The 23,200-nt window shown below is 38.5% G+C and overlaps 2 protein-coding genes across 3 annotated transcripts in view; one reads left to right on the top strand and one right to left on the bottom strand.

Annotated features, from left to right (window-relative positions):
- Positions 1 to 13,733, top strand: part of tmem117 (transmembrane protein 117) — a 30,285-nt gene extending 16,552 nt beyond the window's left edge. Inside the window, exons 5-9 of one of the 2 annotated variants that reach the window (XM_079449679.1) lie at positions 1,467 to 1,566; positions 4,897 to 4,994; positions 8,261 to 8,420; positions 10,789 to 10,918; positions 12,208 to 13,733. In XM_079449679.1, the coding sequence (XP_079305805.1) occupies positions 1,467 to 1,566; positions 4,897 to 4,994; positions 8,261 to 8,420; positions 10,789 to 10,918; positions 12,208 to 12,848 (1,129 nt within the window). In that variant the 3' untranslated portion in view covers positions 12,849 to 13,733. The remainder of the gene's footprint in view (positions 1 to 1,466; positions 1,567 to 4,896; positions 4,995 to 8,260; positions 8,421 to 10,788; positions 10,919 to 12,207) is intronic. The other variant, XM_079449680.1, reaches the window with a different exon arrangement.
- Positions 13,734 to 19,522: 5,789 nt separating this feature from the next.
- The window catches only part of nell2a (neural EGFL like 2a), a 55,680-nt gene continuing 52,002 nt past the window's right edge, over positions 19,523 to 23,200 (bottom strand). Inside the window, exons 19-20 of the mRNA XM_079449770.1 lie at positions 20,151 to 20,375; positions 19,523 to 20,039 (exon numbers count right to left, since the gene is read on the bottom strand). Of these exons, the coding sequence (XP_079305896.1) occupies positions 19,998 to 20,039; positions 20,151 to 20,375 (267 nt within the window). The 3' untranslated portion in view covers positions 19,523 to 19,997. The remainder of the gene's footprint in view (positions 20,040 to 20,150; positions 20,376 to 23,200) is intronic.

Below are 23,200 nucleotides of genomic sequence, written 5' to 3'. Positions count from 1 at the left end.
AGAGAGAGAGAGAGAGAGAGAGAGAGAGAGAGAGAGAGAGAGACACAGAGAGAGAGACAGAGAGAGAGAGAGAGACACAGAGAGACAGAGACAGAGAGAGAGAGAGAGAGAGACAGAGACAGAGAGAGACACAGAGAGAGAGAGAGAGAGACAGAGAGAGAGACAGAGACAGAGAGAGAGAGAGACACAGAGAGAGAGACAGAGAGAGAGAGAGAGAGACACAGAGAGAGAGAGACAGAGAGAGAGAGAGAGAGACAGTATACTAACAAACCAAAACAAGTGTGTTTAATATTGGTCTTCGTCGTATTATCGATTAGCGCGATGCCCTTAAATAACTCAGTTACACCAATTAACAAAAATCATGTTTTTTATTGTGCATTCCAATTAATATCAATCAAACTGCAGTTGGTTTGTTTTGATTCAAGCCATAATAACAAAAAATACAGCTGACTAACACAATAAACTATTATATATACTAAATACAAACTATTTATATGTCAATAAATCTTGCTTTAAATGAAAGTAGCTTTATTTGCATTTGTGTGTTCGAAAACGCGAGGCACGAGACTCCTGCCAGGCAAGGATTATAGCGTTCCGTTGCCACAAGGGAAGCCCCGCCTCTCCACTCATTTGATTGGACAAAGGAAAAAAAGCGCTTTTATGCTCAGAGTTGAGTTTTTTCGCGGCACACATAAGCAGCGCGCAAAACGCTCCCTACCAACTGAAAACAATTCAAAAGAGGCGAGTCTCACAGCAAAAGACGCGTTCTGTCTGATCAGGCCCTAAGTCTGCCGTTGTAATGACGGGCAAAATACAGATTCTGTCTCACTTATTACGAGGGTGTTCTTTCTTAATGTCATGAGAAGAGTCATACTTGGGTTAAGCGTTGGTTTGATTTAACGTCTCTGTGTCGATCGGCGTATGAGTCTAAGATTATGTTAACTAACTAAATACCCTAATAAGGGTGTAAGCTCATCAACCGCCGGCTCATTTAAAGAACCACGTCCTCCGCGAGGTTATCATCCGTAACGCCTTTCCAAACAAGACTGAGACTTTTCACATTTGTGTTTTCAGTAAAATGAGTTTTGTTGTGTGTAATCCACAAAGTGACAACTGTAAACAGATTAACTTTTCTGTACCTGTTCAAGGCTGGTAAACACTTCTGAGGGCACAAAAGCGGCACAAAGAAGATTAAACTCGGTTGCTGTCATATGAACGTTGCGTTTGCCGTGAATCATTTTCTATAAGCATTACTTTTTTTGAATGTGTTGTGAAGGCGTCTGAATTGTTTGTGCTTGTGTTTATTTTCATTGTGAGGTTTGTTTGTACGATAACAAACACTGAACCATTTTCAGTCTGAAAGTCTGGTTGAATAAAAGCCGTCTGAAGAGAAACTCGTAATCGCTGTCGGACACTGCGGTTCAACCATCAAACTAACCCATTCTCTCTCTCTCTCTCTCTCTCAGTGCCCACATGGTGACAGAATACATGGGAATCAGAAACGAGAGTTTTATGAAGATTGCCGCTGTAGGAACTTGGATGGGTGATTTTGTGACGGCGTGGATGGTGAGAGACATACAGTCATCGTGAAAAACATTTTGCTTCCATTTCTGCCATAATGCAACCAAACTATTATATTTGGAAATGAAAAAAATTGTTCATTGATTAAACCTACTTTCTGTAATTGGTTAGGGTTAACATTGGACATTTTTCTATCGGGATTTGACGTTTAAGAATAAAACCTTTTACAGATTTATTACGTCAAACAAAACAGATGGTTGTTTCAGGCGTACATAAACTATATAAATATACATTATACATAAATATACAAATATAAGAAATGTGAAAACCTTGCTTTGTGTTTTCATATGTAGGAAGTCAATATTAGAACTAATATAATGTCGTGTTAGTTAACGTCTTTATGTTGTACTGTGGTAGTTTAACAATTATAATGCTCGTGTCAACTAGGGGTGTAACGATACACTCAGCTCTCGATGCTGGGTTCACAATACGATACTCATCTCCATATTTTGAACAAAATCTTTGTTGCACACACAAATTAATAAGGAATTTAAACATTTTAAAGCTTAACTGAAATTAGAATTAAGATCAGTATCAATTTTGACAGCAAATTTTGATTTAGTCTCTTGACTAAAATGCAATTTAGTTTTAGTCATCCCAATTAATCATAGTTTTAGTCGACGAAGTCTGCATTACATTAGTACTACTAAAATCTATCTGGATTAACTAAATTAATTTGTGTAATTAAAAAGGGAATTATGACTCTTTGTAAACCACGTGGAGACCCAGATTGTGTCTTGTGCTTCCTCTTCTCCCAGAGTCTTCTTTCTCTATCGCATATGTGAGATAAACACACGTGACGCGCTGGCGTAGAGAAGGTAGCGTCTTGACCTCTCATCGAATAGAATTAAACATCATATCGTTAAGTAACCCCATCTCTCTACGATGCGAATAGTAACCTTTCTGCATCGCGGATTATCGTAATACGAAGTATCGTTACACCTCTAGCGTCAACAGCACATTACCTTTTATATTCATACATGTGTATATTTTAAGCTGCCGGATTACTTTTGTCGCAGTCTATAGAAACAGCTTTCCGTGAGGCATCTGTGTAAGAATCTATGTTAGCAGAGTCTAAGAAAGTGTATTTTAATAAAATAACATGCACGAATCGTTCACAATAAGACCAGGAATGTGTACTAATAAAGTTTATCAGGTGGATTTTGTGTCTAACTTTAAAGCAGCAGAATATTACAGAAGGTTTTCAGAGAGTTGGAGCCGCTGAACGCTGCTGTAATTATTTGTTGGTAATTGAGTCTCTTGGAAAGCAGCTGAGATTCCCAGAGGCTGCGTTCATTCACCCGGAGAAATTACAGCGGAGAACGACAGGCGTCTCATTTCACCACAAACACACACACGCATCCACTCAGATAAGACCACAGCGAGAGAGAAACACGTCTGGAAACCAATAATCTCCTCTTCCGTACAGCTGCGGGTTACACCCAAAGAAATGAAAACGTTTGACAAGTGATTAAAATAATGAACATTCACACCGTGTCCACAGTTTAAGGCAAATCATTGTATTTCTATAAGGAGTGAAAATGGATATGGAAGATGTATGATGGGCACTTTATTTTATCCTCTCAAGGGAGACTGAAAAGTTTTCTAACAGAAATAAATGAACATTACGTCATTTAAATGTTAGTATAATAATTTTTCGTTTTTCTACAAAATATTCAGATGTCGAGGGACTGACTTTTTTCTACATACGAATAAAATGCTTCTATTCAATTCAATTCGGAACATATTACAGATTACTATATGTGATTGGTCCACTGCCGATGAGCTTTTTTGCATCTCATAACTTTAACTAATGCTTCATTTCCTTACGATCAAATGGATTTCTTTATTAAAGTCGGGAAGTTGGGATCGATTTTACTTCCGGATTTTGAAGCATTTTTGAGTGAAATGGAATTTCTAATGAGAAAATGGTGGACGTGCCTTACGTCTTTCTCTGCGATGTGATTGGATGTACAAAAACAGCCGTTGCATTTTGAAATGGAACTGGCAGCAGACTGACAGTTGAAGGGGAGGAGTTAACGGATGCTCCGCCCAAGACGTCTAAAATATGTCTTCTAAGAAGGAAGTGCATTTTCAGATTTAACTAAATATAATGAGGGCACACAAATATTTAAAAAGAGAACGACCCACATTGATAAACTATTTACAATAAACGCTGCAATATTTCATGAAAAAATAGACATTGTCATTTCTTATTTCACTGGGACTTTAAGGAAATTAGGTTTTTACTTTCAGACTGTTCAGACATTAGATACTTTAGACACTTTATGTTCTCTACACACTTTAGTGATGTAACAGAAAATGTTAGGAATCCCGTCAGTTATGCTTCATTCAGTCTGCCCGTGACGAGACAGATTTTTTTTTTCTTCAAGTTCACTCAAGGACACACAGAAACAAACGTTGTGATACAACATGCGGCATCAAAGAGTCCTTCTGTAGTCGAAGATCTTCTGGGATCAGGCGGTGTGTTGTCTAAAAGCATTTCTGTTTGTCTCTGTGTGTGTGTGTATGTGTGTGTGTGTATTTTTCCCACATTAGTATTCTTGTGTTCAAACTGCACAGTTGAAGGAAAGACAAGAGAGGTGTAGAAAGAAAGAGGGTTTAGAAAGAAAAGTGAGGAACGAAAGGGGGAACAGGGAAGGGCACACAAGCGCTCTTAAATTGCTGAATCGAGACATTACCGGCAGATTTTACATGTCATTAATTCAGAGATTTACTGCACTTTCCTCTTACCCTCCTCACAGTTCTACATCCGTCTGTGAAGAAACTCATCCAGCAGGAGGGTAACCTTGGGTACCTATGTAGTGTTCACTGCTCCCTACATGCTTAGTTTTCAGGAAACAATGATTTGTATGTAAATGAATATAACCTGTTTTACTTCACAGGCAATATGTATTTCTATTAAAAATGTATGAACTTTTGTTAAATGCCTTCAGTTGGAAGTGTAGTGGGTTTTAATGGACTCATTTACATTTGGTTGAGTCATGCAGACGCACATGTAATAATATACAGTATATAATAAACGTAAAAGGAACTACAAAAGACCGTCTTTGACCATTCTGTATAGTGCCTATAGAAACATCTGCTGATAAATAAATAAAACAGAAAGACAAAGGTGGGGAAACAGGAAACTAGACATAAACTTCAAAATAAAAGTGATGACAGATTGAAAAGTCACTAGTACGTTTTGGTTTCATGCTTTTAAGATCAATCTATTCAAATATAAAACTAAAACTACTCGTGTTTGATTGTAACTGTGCTCAAAGTAAAACAGGTTGTTTGTTTGTTTCCAAGGTAACAGACATGATGCTACAGGACACGCATTACCCAGACTGGGGCAAAACAGTGAGGCATTTATGGAGGAAGGGCAACAACAGAATCATACTCTTCTGGTAAGTGTGGTCATCTCTAGTGGGAACCAGTACAGAATCTGAACTGACGTCACAAAAATGAATTGCCCTGATGTTTCTCTTTCAAAGCTCACGAGATTTCATGGATTTTTCGTTTTTACAGAAAGGACACACGAAATTCACATGTGCAAAAACAACACGCGATCACGTGTGAAATGTGTGTTTTTGGAACATTTTTGTGTCCTGTGGGATGACATGTGCGGCGTGGTGATATGTCTCCACATGTGATCGCTTGATCTTCACATGGCACCTCACGTTGCACTAGACATCTTATGGGTTTTTACATGTTATCCTGTGTGTTTCACGTGGGAATTCGCATGGGATTCACGCACAGATTTCACATGTGTTTATTGCACATGTTGTACACATTTGATCACATGCAAAAAAACTTTTCTGTAAGGGCAAGGATCTTAAAATGGCTTTAGGAGAAATAAAAGAGAATCAAAAAGTCTGGAGGTGTAAATGAGCAATGTGATGAGAAATGTTTGATTTCATATCTTCAATAATATAGACTTTTGTTGAGATTGACATTTTGACACGTCTTCTGAAACTCTAATGACCGAGACATTTTTGACATTTCTGACTTTTTTCTCATGAGAAATATCTGAGACACAGATGAGACTTAAGCAGAGATTTCCACATGCTCTCCATTTCATCTCACTAATGTCCGGAAGTAATTGAGATGTTACGAGATCTCGCGTCAAATTTTTCTTTCATATTGATATTGGGACTCATTCTTCGGTTTGGGTAACTGTAATATCACCTTACGTTTTTACAAACTGAAGGACGAGTCGGGTGAATGTTGGTGGCCATCAATAATAGACACTGTCAACTGTCAACATTTCTTCCAGAACATTCCTTCAATTCATAAGTGATGTTGACACAAGAACGAAGATTGATATATGGCTATATATACCTCATTTACATCTACATTAGTGCCTCATGGACAGATTTTGTACTAGTGTACGTATAGAACTTTAAGTGTTAATGCAATTGTGGTAATTGTTGCTATTCTTGTGGGGTGAAATGTCGAGAAGTCCCCTCAAGAATAACAAAACGGTGTGTTAATAGCGCCACTTGAATCCCTGTTCTCAGTGTCAGTATGTTTAATTAAAGAGACACGCAGCAGAAAATCGATCTGCACTGGTGTGTTTGCCACGGCAACGTGACCCCGCAACTAATCGCGCTCCCCTGACAACACGCACGGGTTGACCCTGACACCCCTTAAACACATCTCTGACCCTAATGTCACCCTGAGGCACATCACAGGTAATTTAAAGAATAATTCACCATGAAACTTAAGATAATGCTTATTTATCCTATTAGTATCCCTTAAAGGGAACCCAGTGTATAGAGGGACGTATGGCTTAATGTGTTGTGATAGCCTTACACTGTCGTTAGAAACACATCAAATATTTTCTATTCTTTAAAAAAACCTAAATGTAATACTAGTTTTAACCTAAGAAGGCCGCCATGTTCTTTTTTGATGACGTGAAATGGTTGCACGCACAGGCAGCCAAACTAAACACAGACACACTAACCAGTTCTTCAGTAAATATGTCCCAATATAGGTGCTGTAGGATAAACAAATATATATATATATATATAAACAATGCATATATTCTCATTATGTATAAAGTATACGTTTATGGTGGATGCTGATGTCTTAAATGTCTTAAAGGCGATAGTTTAAAGCTTTGATTAAATGCACGTTTACCTTGAACAGGCGCTTACTGATACTGAACGCGTTCTTCTTTTATGGCAGGCTGTCTTGTGTCAAGAGGACATACCGCCACCTACTGTCCCTGTGTGTTTATATATCTGATCTTATGTTTTACGTCTCATATTTTACTGTTATATATAGAAAACATGTGTGCGATGTAGCGAAAGAAAACAGGATAATGTTGCAACCATTTGAAGTCACGGATTTTGACGCAAACAAAATGGCAAAGTTTATGAATATAGCGACAGTTACACTGTTTTTTTTATTTCACCTTTAAAAAGTCAATGCCATTGTTCATATATTAAGCCATACATCGCTCTATACCTACGGTTCCTTTTAAGAACATGAACCATAGGTTTATCATAGCAACAGTTAAAAAATGTAAGTTTTAAAATATATATTAGCAATAAGTAACAATTTAGGTTAAACTAGTAAGAACATGCGACAATTTAGTTCCCATAAGCAAAAAAACAGTACACAGTACACAAATCAAATCCACCACGTTCACAAACAGCAATGAATCTAAACCATATAGAACAAAGACGCTGACCATGGATCATCGTTGGTTGATCAACGCAGCTCTGCTGACAGCAGGAACTGATCTGGTGTCTGTATTATTCATTGTTCCGAGTATTACAAACCCAAGCAGCAGCGGGTAGCCACATTTCATCCTTCTGTCTTTTGTTAATGGACTCTTTCTGAAGGTTTTCATCCATTAGTAAACGACAGACATCATTTCATGTTCTCAGTAAGATGCGTTTTTGAGCACGTCCTGACAGGGCGCAGTTTTTCATGCGCCGCTGCGGAGGAACCGTGTGTTTAAAAGATTCTGCACTGCTCATTAGATGCTTGTTAGCATTTAATTAATAGCAGCCGGCGGGCCGTTCTCACAGACTGATGAGTCTAACACACTATAAATAGACTCTAAAATATCAGGCTGCAATCTGATTGGCTGGCTTTCCCTGTGGGGTGGAGTCACAGGTTTGTATTTTAGTACAGATTCAAGTTTCCAGTTGATTAGTTTCAATTTAAATCGTAGCTCAGTGGTTAACAACGCAAAGTTGTGGGTCCATCCCAGTGGATTGCAGATACCTATGTATAAATGTATAGGATAAAGCGTCTGCCCAATGCCTAAATGTAAATGACTCCAAGGCCCCCCATTGTAATCAGCAATATTTAAAGGCCCCTCCCACTCACAAAAACTTTGTTTTTAACTTATTAACGTATTTAAATGTTCATTTTGACTCATTTTAAATACAAGCTATTTTGAGCCCCCTTTGGAGGTCAGCTGTTGCCCCCCTGTTGAGAACCAGGGCTTAAAGTGAACTAAAAAGTGTACTTATTTATTTGTTAGGGTTGGTCTCTATTCAAAGACTGTTGGATATTTTCTATGAGGAATACATGTTTATTTATTTTTTTAACTCATTGGTGTCTGTAGGAGAATCGACGCGCTGATGCTTAACGTTGAGGGTTAAAGGTGTAATGCACACTTGACTTCACTTATAAGTGTTGTTGTTGTTCTCAGGTCGGTGCTGATCTCTCTGACGTCTTTGGTGGTTCTGGTCATCAGTACGGACTGGATCAGATGGGATAATCTGAACCGTGGGTTTCTGCCCAGCGATGAGGTCTCCAGAGCGTTTCTGGCTTCATTCATCCTGGTCTTTGACCTTCTCATCATCATGCAGGTACAAACACGCCCTGATTTTCACATGAGTATAACCTGATTTTACCTTTTCCCATCATCTCTCATTCACGGAGGTTTCAGTGAATCTGTGTGTGTGTGTTGTCTGATTCTTATTTAATCTTCTTGACGTCTCTCCAGGCAGCGAATCGCACGGCGTGTCTTGTTGTGTCATGAATATGCAAATATGTGCTCAACAGCTCCTCACGTCTCTAATAACCTCAACCAACACACCATATCTCAGGTTTATCTCATTTATGGTCAGTGTTTGTTTAACTTTTCATGTTTAATCCACCATCATAATTTAATCTCAGCGGCGAGATGTTGAGGAGATCAAATAGGATCATTACTGTTTTCATTATACAATTCTTCGGTTATTGCATGGGTCGCATTTATAGTTTTTAAAATACTAACTTAGTTAACATCAAGCACCCAAGAATCTTACGGTTACCAATATTATGTTTTTATTTATTTGTACTTTTAAGTTTATTATTTTTAGACCTTTTTATATTATATTATTTTATATTTAATTTTATTTTGAAGAGTGGTCCGCATTGACCTCATCGTTACAATCGTTCATACTTTTATTTACGTAGAAAAAGCTTGAGCTTGATATATGTCATGGAGGAGTCTCATTGTTTTATAGTTTTGTTGAAATCTGTGTGTGATTACAGCATCTCCATCGCTTTACCTGTTCGCACAAATCTGTTGACATTTCTCGACCGATTGCAATTATTTCCTCTCCGTCTCATCTGTTCGTGTCTGTATCTGCGTTTATTTGTCATAATCACAGTTTCTCCATCACCTCCTCATCACGCGCTGAAATATGTCCCGTCACCTCCGGCCGAGCGTCGGTTCGTCTGATGTTTTATTCAGGCTCTGATTAACTCAAAGGGCCAGAAGAGCCATAAAACAGCGGCTTTACAAGCTCTTTCATTTCAACCCCTTCCATTGGTTTTATTCCGCGTAATTTAATGTTCATTTTGTTCAACGGAATTATGAGCATAAATGAGCCGCCGTGATAATGAAGTCCAACAGAAATCAAACTCTCAGTTTTGTAAACATGCGGCCTGATTGCCGAGAATCATTATTCTCAATCTTATTTGGTTTCTTCTCCGGCGGCAAAGGTCTCTGATCATCATTATTATGAGAGTTTTATCGATTTTGCTCTGGCTGTTCTCAGAACAGTCTCGGGAGGCGTGGAGACGGGCATATCCTGAGCAGAACTGTGCAACAAACAACATCAATATTACAGATGCTTCTAGTGTGTTATCTGCTTGCTGGTGTTGTTGCGACATATTTTTGAGAGTGTATTTGCAACCTCAACATTCTCTGTAGAGAAAGAAATAATATGAAGATTTTGAATATGATCCTTTATATAAATCAACAGAAGGGACTATATTCAGTAATATTCTGACTCTTGATAATCCGGACTGCAGTTTTACATAAAAAGTGAACTGAAGCTTAAGAGAAGTATTAACATTCTTGAGTAAACTGAGTTGTAAGGGTTAACATAATTAAAACTCGAAATGCAAAACATATATAGTATATTTTTAAGTATTCTGTAGTAAATACTAGTACTAGTACACTAGAATACTTTTAATAACTTTTTTTAGTAGGGATATGATAATATATCGGCATATCGCGATATAAAAACATTAAGATATGTATCGTAGAGCAATGGCAATATATTTCATATTTTTATGTTGAAGTTTAGTTTTACTTTTCATTACCAGATCTATTCAGTTTCTATTAGTTTACATGAAAATGGTTGAATCAAACCCTGAATGTTGTCAATCATTTTCATAACAAATGTTGTTTTGGAAAACATCTGTCATTGGAATCATAATCGTAAACACAGTATCATTACACCTCTAGTTTTTATTAAATCGTTTTTCTGAGACATGCATGAAAATGAGACAACGTATATTTTATAGATTAAAAGAAGTATACTTTTATACTAGCACACTTGAATAAATGTCTTTTTTGTAAGGGATAGTGTGTTTGTTGTGTGTTATGTGAGAATGGTTTGATTTCAGACATATTTTGATCGTTTTGATTTGTGAAAGTTAGGAAAGAAAGCTGTGTGAAGAGTTGCAAAAGTGACCCAAGTATTGACAAATGTGTCTTACCGATTGTGAAAAAAATCTAGATCAAATCATGACTAGCGGAGTTAAAAATATCTAGGGGATATGCGTTTGTTGTGTTGTATTTCTTTGCTCGACAGACCCATTGATCCCTATATGTAAAGCATCTTTGAAGTGGTTTTATGAGTCTCTCTGAGTTGTCTAGCTCAGCCCTCGGTGCTACACAACAAATCGTACAGAATGTTTTCACTGCACTAAGACGTTCGACAAATATTTCCCTTCCAGGACTGGGAGTTCCCTCACTTCATGGGCGATCTAGACATGAACCTTCCGGGCCTTTCCACCACCCAGCTGAAAATCAAAGTGCCCGTATGCAAGCGAATCTTTAAAGAGGAATATCACATTCACATCACAGGTAAATTCACACCGCCCGCTCAGGTGTCACGCGACGGGAAACACGCTGCTAACACAATTACGCCGCTGGATGAAGCGGCGGTACTCTCAAGTGTCGTGCAGGACGGGATGGGTGAATTCATGTTTCCCGAAGGATCCCGCTGTCAGAATATTAGCTTGTTAGATTCATTTCTTTATAATGATGTGTTTGAAGGCAGCATACTAATGAGTATTTGCTCATGTGAAAATGTACATTTATATAATAGAGTTGGGTGCGTTTGACAGGCGTGAGCTTAAGAACCTCGGCTAACAGCTTTACGTTCTTTCTTTCCGACCCATTGTGTTTTGCTCACTGTACTCGATAGTCATCTCGGGAATGGATGATCGTTCCCTAAAGTGTGGGGAAATGGGCTTTCTGCTCAACGATTCGCGAAGGTCTTTAACCGTATTGTTTTGCAGGGCAATTTAGCATCATGACAATAATTGCATGTGAGCGAATTAAAGACGGCCATTAGAAACTAAATTATTAGTCCCTTTTATATTCCAAAGGCAAGATTTTTATTGCAAATAACTAATTTCACCTTTTTGTTTCAGAAGGTCAGCAATTCCCCTTATCGTCATCATTTAAATTGACCACTTTTTAAAAGACATTTGTGTTCAGATTCTTTTCTGAGACTGTCAAATTATGTAACTCCATCAAAAATATGGATAAAAACTTTAAGTTAATAATCAAATTAAAAAAGAGAGTGTAGTAGACTTTAGTATTTACTATTGTCATCAATATTCTTATTATATACTACAATATTTTGTAGTTTTATCTACAGTAAATAAAAAACTGTGCTAAAAACTCTAGTACACTTTACAGTTTACTATTGTAAATACTAGTGAACAACAGTTATTTTTATGTAGGATATGTTTTGATTTTACATTATTTTACATTACATTTTTTTTCAAATAGTGAGACCGAATGTAAATGTTTTTACAGCATAATTTCTGTTAGATTAAGCCAAAATGATGTAGTCAAAATGGTTTGAAACTAAACTAAACTAAACATTAATCCAAAATGTAGTTATTGAACAACGACAACTATTGGAATTTGTAGGATAGTAAATTTTGCTCTTATGAATGTGAACATTGATGGCAGGCAAAATAAATACACTGGTGATTGTAAGTTTAACAAGTTTTTTTCTAAATGTTCACAGGACCCAAGGTGGATCCTAGAATATAAACACCCTAGTCAGCATATGTCTCGAACTCCTATAAATTCCCAACACGCTGATGCTCCATCTTTCTTTCTGTGTTTAACTCTAGGGAAATGGTTTAACTATGGCATCATATTCTTGGTCCTCATTCTGGACCTGAACATGTGGAAGAACCAGATCTTCTATAAGCCCTATGAATACGGCCAGTACGTGGGTCCGGGACAAAAGATCTACACTGTCGAGTTCCCAGACACCCTGCAGGACTTTAACCGCAGCACGCTAACCTGGCAGTGGCGCTCGGAGAACACAGATCCTCGCTTCAACCAGACGTACGTCCAGAGAGACATGTTCCTGCACAGCCGGTACGTGGGCACCAGTCTGGATGTCAAATGCCTGGCATTCATTCCAAGCCTGGCGGCGTTCGTTCTCTTCGGGTTCTTCATTTGGCTCTTTGGCCGTTTCCAAGACAGCGAGACATTCCCGGAGAACCAAGACAAGACCTACGAGCTAATCAAGAGAAAGTCGCCGTCGGATCTGGGAGCAACGCCAGAGGAAGCTCACATCACCATGAGCAAGACGCTGAAGAGAACTGGAACGCCCATGCTGCTCCTAGTAGACGCTCATCACTTCGGCTCATCGAATAACTCCATATCCCCATGTTCGAGCGAAACTCAGGAGACGCAGTCCAGCGTGGCAGTCGACAGAGATGACCCTGATGGCTCTGTCGACGTCAAAGAATGTACACCATGATCAAGCCAATGTCCAAATGTTTGATGTTGGTCCAACGATCCTCCAAATCCTCAGAAGAATGGTGACTTTTTAACTGCCCTAAAACTACCATGAACATTCATCTTTTCTATATTTTTATACAGAGCTTTTCAGAGATCCCATTTACAGCACCAACTCTATGAACTGTTCTCGGAGAGGGTGTATGGTGCTGGACGTCTCGTGTTTTTCTACGTCTTTTTATGTATTGGTGCCTACATGATATAATATTTGTATTTAATATTATTAGATTTACTGAGTGCATGACATGATGGTCATGATATCTTATTTAAAAGCTGTGCCTTTAATAGATAAACTTACTGCTAATGGCTGGTACACTCAGTTTCACTAACTTATGCGCATATTGGTGAAACAAATCTGCAATGAACAGAGTGTTCATGTGGAAATTTTGATTTATTAATAAAGTTGATGTGTATAAGACCCATTCTGTTGATCAGCCATTTATCAGTTCACAATATATATATATTTTTTTTTTTATAAGTTCTAGACGTACTAGACAACACACTCAAATGTCTTTGAGTTTTTAGATCCAGTATGATTTGTGAATCAACTGATTTACAACCTGTATACGTTCACATGCATGTACTGAAAAAAACATGATGTGACTGTTGAATATAAAAGAGTTTAATTCTGTAGCGACTAAAAAAATAACCATCAACAGACTAAAGGTCTTTGCACATATAGTCCGAAATTTTCATATCCATTTTTTCGTATTTGACACTCGTTTGTACGATGTCTCTGAATTGTCAAAACACCTGTCAAAATGATAACTACGGATGCAAAAATGCAAATATCAAACGTCATGGTCAATAAATGACCATCTCCGACTTGCAGGTGGTTTTGAATGTTTTTGTTGGAGAATTTACTTTAAAGCGCTTCTAAAGTGGTGGCTGTTGGCATCACTCTGCGGTGACCTTGTTGCCAAGCAACCTCTCACATCCGGTCCATGTCCAGATGTTGTGCTGAAAGTGCCATTGAACCGCTTTACAGGAACGTTGTGTAAACATCCATTAGACCTCATTACAGGTCAAAACACCTGTGGCTTATAAAGGCATTTATACGAAAAGCTGCTGATTTCACTCATAAAAGACAAACTGTCAACTGCATTTATAAAGTGTTTCCATTGGACACGATTTTCTTGAAGTCTCTAATAGTTTGCTTGAATTTCGCTGTGTTCAAATCACCTTTTAATTTCCACAAACAATTCCAGTTTTCTGTTCACATTCAAGGGGGAATCTAGGCCTCACGTTTGATTTTTGTTGTGGAAAAAATAAAACATTGATTTCCTTGCAGTTCAGACAGAAATGAAATCAGAGAAAAAATGTTACTGAGGAAAATAAAAGACACATTCATCTAGAGGTCGAACATTGGGAGTAATGATTGCTCTCAACATGCAGGACACAATATTAAGCAGTGTATAGAGGCGAAAGACAAAGGCACATTTTAAATCCTTTCTTAAAGCGATACTCCACCTAATAATGGAAATTCACTCATGAATTACTCAACCCTCAAATTGTTGCAAACCTGAATAAATGTATTTGTTCTGTTGAACACAAAGAAAGATATTTAGAAAAATTTGAAGATTTCTCAGTTTCAATTTCAATGGTAGTCAAAGATGCTCCGGAACGGTTTGCTTTCCTAAATTCTTAACAAAATATTTCTTAGTCATTTTTTCCTACACTGGTAGTCAATGGTGGAAACATTCTTTTAAATATCATTATTTGTGTTCATCAAAACAATGAAATGTATAGGAGGTTAAGAACAACTCGAGGGGTGATTAAATGATGACACTTTTCACTTACAAGTGATTTTTTATCAAAATATCCATCACTTTAGGTGACTAAACTTGATGAAGCTCCAAAACGCACAAGAATCCATCATTCAAGAAGTTTCACGTTTATACGTAATACAAAAAATAAATGAAAGATCATTTTAAGGAAATAGAGTTGATGATCTTATGTATCGTATCTGTTCTGCTCATTTGGAGACACGTCAGCTCTCCGATTGAGTTTTGTTTTTCACTCAGACGTCTGCTGACAGACTCGGATCTTATAGTTTGTGGAAATCTGTCAGACATCCATCATCCATCTGCGACTGGGCACATACAGTGTCAGCTGTAATGTTTTCAGACTCGTAAATTGGAATTCCACGGTCGTCCTGTACTCTCACACCGTGGGGTCACTCAACAGATCCCTGAACAGAGCTGCCAGACTGCAGAGAAAACCCAGAAGCCTTAACATCCTCTCTGTCTCTCTCTCTGAGACCGCTTACCTTCGATTGCCTTCTCCAGAGATGGAAAATTTTCCGTTAATATCAACCGCGCTGCGGGGAAAGTCGAGACAATATCACAATGTCCTTGTGGCATGTTAAAGAGCGGCTCGCAGTCGTACGGCAATGATCCGAATTCACGGTGAGAAATAAATAAATAAAGCGTGACGACATTGTTCTTCCAGGAGGACAGCTGCAGACGGAAGATAACTTAAGCACATACTGCAGGAACTGATAAGATATCAGACATTTACCCTTTTTAAACGATGAAATTGAAGAAAGTTTGGTCCGAGAGGTTGCAACACGTACATCGCTTTCCCAAAATCTACATGTTAACCGGCATTTTAGCATCAGTCAGTCAAACGGTCATTTACAACCCCCTTTAACAATTCTTGACTTTTAAACAAATTGAATTAGTAACTTTGTATTAGCACCTATTGTACTATTGCTCTTTGTATGACATATCGCTTATTGCTCCCCGAACTCTTTGTAAGTCGCTTTGGCTAAAAGCGTCTGCTAAATGACTAAATGTAAATGAATGAAGGGGGGGGTTATGTCTGTCACTCAAATGATGTAATCAGGATAGTTTGCTCTCCAGCGCAGGTGATCGTACAGGGGAAAGCGTAGCGTGATGGAAATCAAGGCCACTCATTATAGTCATCAGAAAGAGTAATATCAGCGCCTGCAGGTCGTGGCATCTGTCACACTGGGGTTTGCTCTCTGATAGTAAATTGGTCATTTAGGAAACAGCTGGAAACTGGTCTGCGCGCGCTGGGAGCCAGCTAGAGGCTACGGGAACATACTGGGCACATATGGCACCTGTGCCAAATCTGTCCTGAACACTGAGGACAGACCTCTATCCCACTTATAATGTTGCTTTGTGACACATTCATACTGGAACACTACCCAGAAGAGTCTTTCAGCTGAATGATGTGTAATAATGCTTTATTGTTTATATTTATTTATGCATTATATATGTCTAAACATTTTTCTTGGATTAATGATGCTAATTAAATGCAAAACATTTGAAATAATACAAAACATTTTACTCAAATCCAGGGGTGGTTCTAGGATTAGCCTCGAGGATCATTTGAAGCAAGAGATGGATCTTTATTAACCAGAACCACTATATAACCATCTCATATGTAGTTCGAAACTTTTATGTTTGCCTTCGGTCAAAAATTTGATAATTAAGGAATTTTCCATGTTGCTTTTTGTAATGAAAGTAATGACCATAACAAACAAGCCTGTTTAACAAATGATTTACCTTGAAATTTATCGCTTTTGGCAACCGACTGAATTGTGGGTAATCGGCAAAGTGTCAGGCTGCGTCCGAAATCGCATTCTGTGAAGGTACGTACTGAATTTGAATAAGTGCCCACCTATCGGCCGTTAAAACAGTACGTTCTATATAGTATGAGTGGGAGTAGTATTAATACATTTTGGACATACTGCGTCCGCCATGTTTTATGGTCATGTGACGCGTGTCTTTGACCTATTACGTAATAACAAAAACCTACAGTGTTGATAAAAAAACATAATTTAGTAAACCAGAAATTAATTTATTGGCATTAAAAACGGATGTCAGACTTAAAGTTTTCCGCTATATTTATTCGATTTACTTTTAAAGTACTTTTTTAATACTTAAATTTGACCGTTGCTCAGCTCCAGTGGCATCATGGGATAGATAAGCAGAAGTAGAACCTCAGCAGAAGTAGTAGACCATTTGGATATTTCTCGCCTACTGTTTTTTGCATTCTGAGGTTTAGTAAATACTATTCATGACTCATACTCATTTTCTCCTACTATATAGTATGGAAGTAAGCGATGTCTTATCTATTCTCAGTTTCAGTTGTATGTCCACGTCATTCTTCATCATGTCTTACCTGCTTCTATCTGTCCGTCTCCTGTGAGCTCTTCATCTTCATATATCCATCTATTAAAAAAGCAAACTGTCGTTTGTGTCATAATTTCCAAAATTTCACTTGTGCAGGTTAAACTCTGTTATTGGCAAAGTAAAAACGTTGTTGTTACTGTATATAAGCAAGTATTAGCCTTCTGTTAGCTAGATAAAGGCAAAGTCCTGGTCAAGAAATGTGTAATTTATGAAAGTCAAGTAAAACCACAAGACCTTTCAAAAAGCACGTTACTTAAAGACGACAATTATATATAGATATTATACGCATTTACGCAGGAACAAACAAGTCAGAACATGTTAGAAATACCTTCTGTGAGCTTAACACGGGATGTGATATGAAAGAGTGAGTTTATGAGTTTTCCGTCGACGAAGCTTCAGTTCTCTCAGGCAGCTGAGCAGCTCGCGACGTAAATACAAAGAGCTACAACGCATGCGCGGAATACCAAAACACCAAAATCGCCTCAGATTGCCCATTTCTGCGCTATTTTTTATTCTTTTCATGTCATATTGAAACCAAAGGTCTTATATTCGTATTAATAGTCTGAAAGTTAATTGTTTTACAGGGATTGTGTTATTTTCTTGGCTGTGCGTTTAACCTTCGAGTCAAACTCAAGCGCGCGCACGTGTGTCGGCTGGAGCGCAGCAGGTGAGGAGGGCGAGTTTGGACCGTTTCCCGAATCCTGAGAGCACAATCGACCCCATCAGCAGATCCGGGCTGAAGGGCAAAACACAGCTGCCAAAATATATATATATTTGTGAATAAAACTACACGAACATAATCCACTGTGGAGAAATGTTTATCTAACACTAAACATCTTTAGTGATGGAGTGATGGATATCGGTGTCCAGCGGAAACTCTAAGCTATTAAACCTACATAATAAATCGAAAAACACTCACACAATACACACGAATTGTGTAAAGATAAGCTTATCAGATAGGCTATAACAGGACATTGATTACCGTAGAAAAAGTAACACTCATTTTATCAGTAATTAACATTTTTGATAATTAAATTAATTTCAGACATCCCCCTTAAGATCAAAGGTCTAGAGAAGCATTCCAAGTAAACGGTCGTGTATATGATACGTGCATATATATATTCATTCAGTTACCACTGAAACCTGCATCATTTTGCTGAAAAACACAATGAGTGTCCAAACAAATTAAAGCTTTATGGTCTCAGCCCACCTTGACTATTTTCAACTAATACCAGAGACATCTATTTTATGTCTGGCTTTTGCATTGACATTTAAAGGGATACTCCACCCAAAAATGAAGATTCTGTCATGAATTACTCATCCTCTTGTTTCAGACATGTACACATTTCTTTGTTCGGTCGAACACAAAGAGAGAATAATGTTAGCAACCAACAGCTCTGAAGCACCATTGACTGACATAGTAGGGGGGACATTTTTTATTTTTTTGGTTCTGTTGAACACAAAAGAAGATATTTTGAGGAATAATCAGTTCTGGGGCACTTTTGACTACCATTTACATTCTTCCTGCTATGGCAGTCAATGGTGGTTCAGAGCTGTTGGCTGCTAACATTATTCCAAAATATCTCTCTTTGTGTTCAAGCGAACAAAGATATTTATACATGTCTGGAACAACTAGATGGTGAGTAATTCATGACGAATGGAGTTTCCCTTTTAATGTCCGTATTTTATACATCTCTGAGACGTCTCCCGCCAGAAGATGTCTTTAAGATGTTTACGATTAAGAATGTGTGTAAAACTGCCTTTTCTAAGATGTTTATCAGATGTTTTTACACCCCAAATGTTTTTCAGACCTTTAGCAGACATCATACAGTTGTACCGTGCTATATTCCTAAATTTCTTAAAATATTCTTAAATCTGACAACTCCCCATTATTAATCAAAAGCAGCTAATTTTGGGAGCAATAGTGACGCTTGGCTCGGCAAACGCTGCTAAATATGTCACAATCACACTTTTGGCCTTCAGGGATTTTTTTATTATAAAACATAAGCAGCGTTGTGTCCTCAGAAACACACTTTTAACACGGTGACCCGAACCAAACAAACAAAATCTTGTTTCCTGTGCGATCGCGCGGTTACACGCTCCTGCTGAATATGCATGAGGCCGAGCAACTGCCAGTGCCTTTACTCGCTCCCGCTGAATATTCATGCGATATTCAAAACGCAAAGGAAGAGGAAGCATTCGGATTCAGCGCATCTCCGAAATACTTTTCCAACTGACGGGCACGATGAGTTTTCAGAAGGGTCAGACGTAAGCGAGACGTGACGCTACGTGTGCCGTACATCATTAATGAGAACGGTGGGATATTTAAGTTACTTGAAAGCGCAGAGTTAATGATGTTGCAGGTACCAGAGAAGGTCACAAGAAAGCCATTTCATTAGCAGAGTCGCTGATCACCTGAAAAGACAGTCATTAGCCGAGAGACACATTCAGAAAAGCGAAACCGCTGGGAAATGAAGGTCACCGACGTCCATAAATGGAAATGGAGATATTTTATTCACCATGAGACAAGAACAAGCCATATGATAATTCAAAATCTAGACAAAAAGACAGAGAGCTAATCGAACGGAAAAAAGTGCCGTGGAAACACAAAACAGCATTGACTTCCATAACCAGGCAAAAGAGAAACACAACAAGATTTACGTGCTAGCTTAGATTTCTACGTCCGTTTCTGTGATCAAAGAGATAAAAATGTGTTTTTCGTTTGTTTTAAACATCCAATGTGGTCATGCCGGCATGTACAGCGTGTTTATTTTATTTATGGTGTTTCAGATGAACTGATAGTCCGTGTTTGTGTAGAAATGGCCTCTTCAGATGTGATCAAGGTCTGATATAATACACATTTCATATTTGGCATAAATTCGGGAAGGTTGCGGGGGGCAGGTGGTCATGTGAGACTGTACAGGTGCTGTTAGCGTCGAGCTCGACGACTAAAGACACATTGGATCCACTGAGCAACAGACGTGTCCATTCTAGAAGATAGAGAGAGAGAGATTACATCACACTGAGGGAATGTGTACAAAACTATCTTTGAATTGTGTTTGTTTATCCGTACTTTTGTTTATCTGTGTGATTGTAATTACCTTGCATTGACACAGCGTGCACTCCGTGCCGTGTTTGACCCAGGAGGAGCCGCTGAACCGCGTGATCCCGTGTTCATCCTCGCAGGTCTTGGTGATGTCGTTGCGGATGGCGTGTGCCTGGCACGGGTCCGAGATGCAGCGCGGGCAGCATTCGCCCTCGGGCACCAGCGTGAAGTCGCAGTCGGCCGGTGGGCAGGACAGAGGCCAGCAGTCCACTTCCCCCTGCTGAACAACGGAGAGAACATATCAGCATGAGTCAGAACTGAGACGTGCTGAGAAAAACAGACACAAATAGCCCTGATCACAGTTATACCAAACATACGAAGGGTTGTCAGTACAAACTTCACAGAGAGTTTGAACCTACATGAAAAATTTACTGTAGTGTACTGAAATATTTTATGTAGTAGATTCCTGGATACTAAAGCGTTTTAATTCCCAATGGCAGACATCTATTTGACATCTGGACAACATCTGCAATTCATGGTTTGCTCATCTGCAATACATCTCTGAGATGTCTGCTATCAGTTGTCATGTAAACATCTAGAAGATGTCTGTGAGATGTTTATAATTTAGAATTGATGTAAAACGGCTCTCCAGATCTTTAGCAGACGTCTTACAGACGTATGTGTGCTAGCTGGGCTGGTAAACTACAGTATCAATTGACTATAGTTACAGTAATGATACAGAATACTACTGTAACCAGATAGCACAGGTACGTCTGTAATACGTCTGCTAAAGATCTCAGATCTGCTGCGTACAAACATCTGACAAACAGTTTTTCTCAGAGAAGTCTTGCAGATGAGCAAACGCTCACAAAGAAAGTATTTTTACAACATGTTTTAAATTCACTAGATTTCTAAAGTTTACTACAATATTGGACCCAAAAAACATTTGCGTACATTACCAAAGTGTAAAATACTGTAAAAATACTACAGTAAATATCAAAGTACAGTATTTTTAGTTGTATGATGGATTGGTGAGCATGAGCCTCATAACCGCAGCAATGTGCAATAAATGCTGCAGTGGTGTGCCGCTATTTTCCGCATTTTAATGCAACAAACTTTCAGGGGAATAACTGCAGACAGTGGCAGGAGAAAAATAATCGAGCTGACATTTAAACAGCACAAATATTCATGCAGCGAACAAAGCGTTACGAGCAAGACATTACGTATTTCATCATTTCCATTATATTACATATTATGTGCCCGAGCGAGGAGGATTTCTCCGGACACCTGCAAGCCATCCCTCAGTGCAGGTCATATGTTTGAGATCCGGCTTAGCAGAGATTTGGCTCAGCTGGACTCATTTTAACGGGGTTAGCGCTATCACCACGGTAACGTGCCAAAATGAACCTGAGATGTCTTTCCCTCGAACCCTGATTCTCTGGCCGGTGTGAATGCCAGCATTCAGATGCACGGCCTGTTTTGATTCGCGCCGGTTTGCTTATCAGCTCGGCTGAATGTGTTTTTCCTACAATTATCCAAAGCTGCCTGTTTCTGCAGGACTGCTCTCGTGCACTGAATGTCAATGCTGCGGATTTTCTCTGCTGCATATTTTTCGGCGTGTAGTGCGTAATGAGACGCAGAAGATGATTCGAATGGAATACTGGTACACTGTGTAGTGTATTACCATGATACATGCTTCATACAGCAGTTTCCCACAGGAGAGAAAAGAGAGAAAATGTTAACTTTATCTTATGTATCATCTGCGTCTCAGAGTTTGAGAAGAGACGTCAACAATGTGTCAAACTGAGCTCCGATTTGTCTCGTCTAACATAAGTAAATATTATTGAAGATCTCAATATCAACTCAAACATTTCTCATCAAATGTACTCAAATACACAATTTTGTTACCCCATAATCCTCCATACTCTTCCTTCGTTTTAATAATTGAGTTACTTTAAGAGAAACATTTGAGACTAAGTTGATACTTGGATGAGAACTCTCCCGAGCTATGAAAGTAGGGCTGTGCAACATATAGAAATATCGCACATGTGCATATTGCAATGGTTTGCGCTAAATGAGCTATCTATTTCTTGGAAAATAAATGTATGGTCAAAGTTGGATGCTGCTAGTATAGTATCTATCTGGCACGAGGATGTTGCGCATGATAGCGTGCTCGTGCTCGTGCTCTGACGCAAGTCAATCAACAATCCGCATCGCAAAGCCAAATTATTTACTAAATGTCAGATGTGTTTAATGCGACAGTAAAACACGGCGTTCACTTTCAGAAGTTGTAGTGATGCTTTCTTTTTCCTCAAATAATGTGAAATATATGTTGGTTATATAATTTCTTTAATATATTTTAATACAATTTAAATTGATTTAAGAAAAAAGAAAAAAAAATATCGTATCGCGAATGAACTATCGCATTATTTAGCATGCTGTCGCAAACCACAATATTCCTCAATATCGCACAGCTCTATATGAAAGAGCAACATCTGACCAATAACATTCTCCTCTGGGTTGCTTAATTGTTCCTCATCACGTTTAATTTCACGACTGACGTCCATCTGTGAAATAACTCATTTATTCATTATGAGAGCATTAGAGGAACCCCAGTAGATTCATCTCAAACCCCTCGAGCGTCTCTAATGTCCAGTGCAGGATCTCTGGAATATACAGTCAGATGTTAAACATGTTTGTTTAGCTGCTGCTGTGATTCATCAACACAAACCTCTTTGAAATAACATTCAGAATAAAGCAACACTAACCGCGGCACGCACACTGACGAGTGGCAATAAAGCACAATTTATAAAGAGTCAGTTTGTATAGAAAATACTCAACGCTTTAATTTATAGCCAATCTGCACACAATCATATACAATACAGACTGCTGAGACTGCACTGGGAATATATTCTCTCTCTCTCTCTCTCTCCAGCATTCTCTTTCTTTCTTTCTTTCTTTTTTTCTATTACTTTAAGTAATTCAAATTTTTCTGATTCTCTTCTTCCCTCCATCCGCTCCATTCATTTCATCCGTCCCCCGCCCGTGCGTGGAGTAATAAACTTCCTGTGTATTTTATTGATGTGCTGGATGTCTCCACCGGCC

Source organism: Barbatula barbatula (assembly GCF_947034865.1).
Source record: "Barbatula barbatula genome assembly, chromosome: 25".
Lineage (NCBI taxonomy): Eukaryota > Metazoa > Chordata > Actinopteri > Cypriniformes > Nemacheilidae > Barbatula > Barbatula barbatula.
The sequence above is the reverse complement of the archived record's forward strand: the minus strand, read 5'-3'. Positions and strand labels throughout refer to the sequence as shown.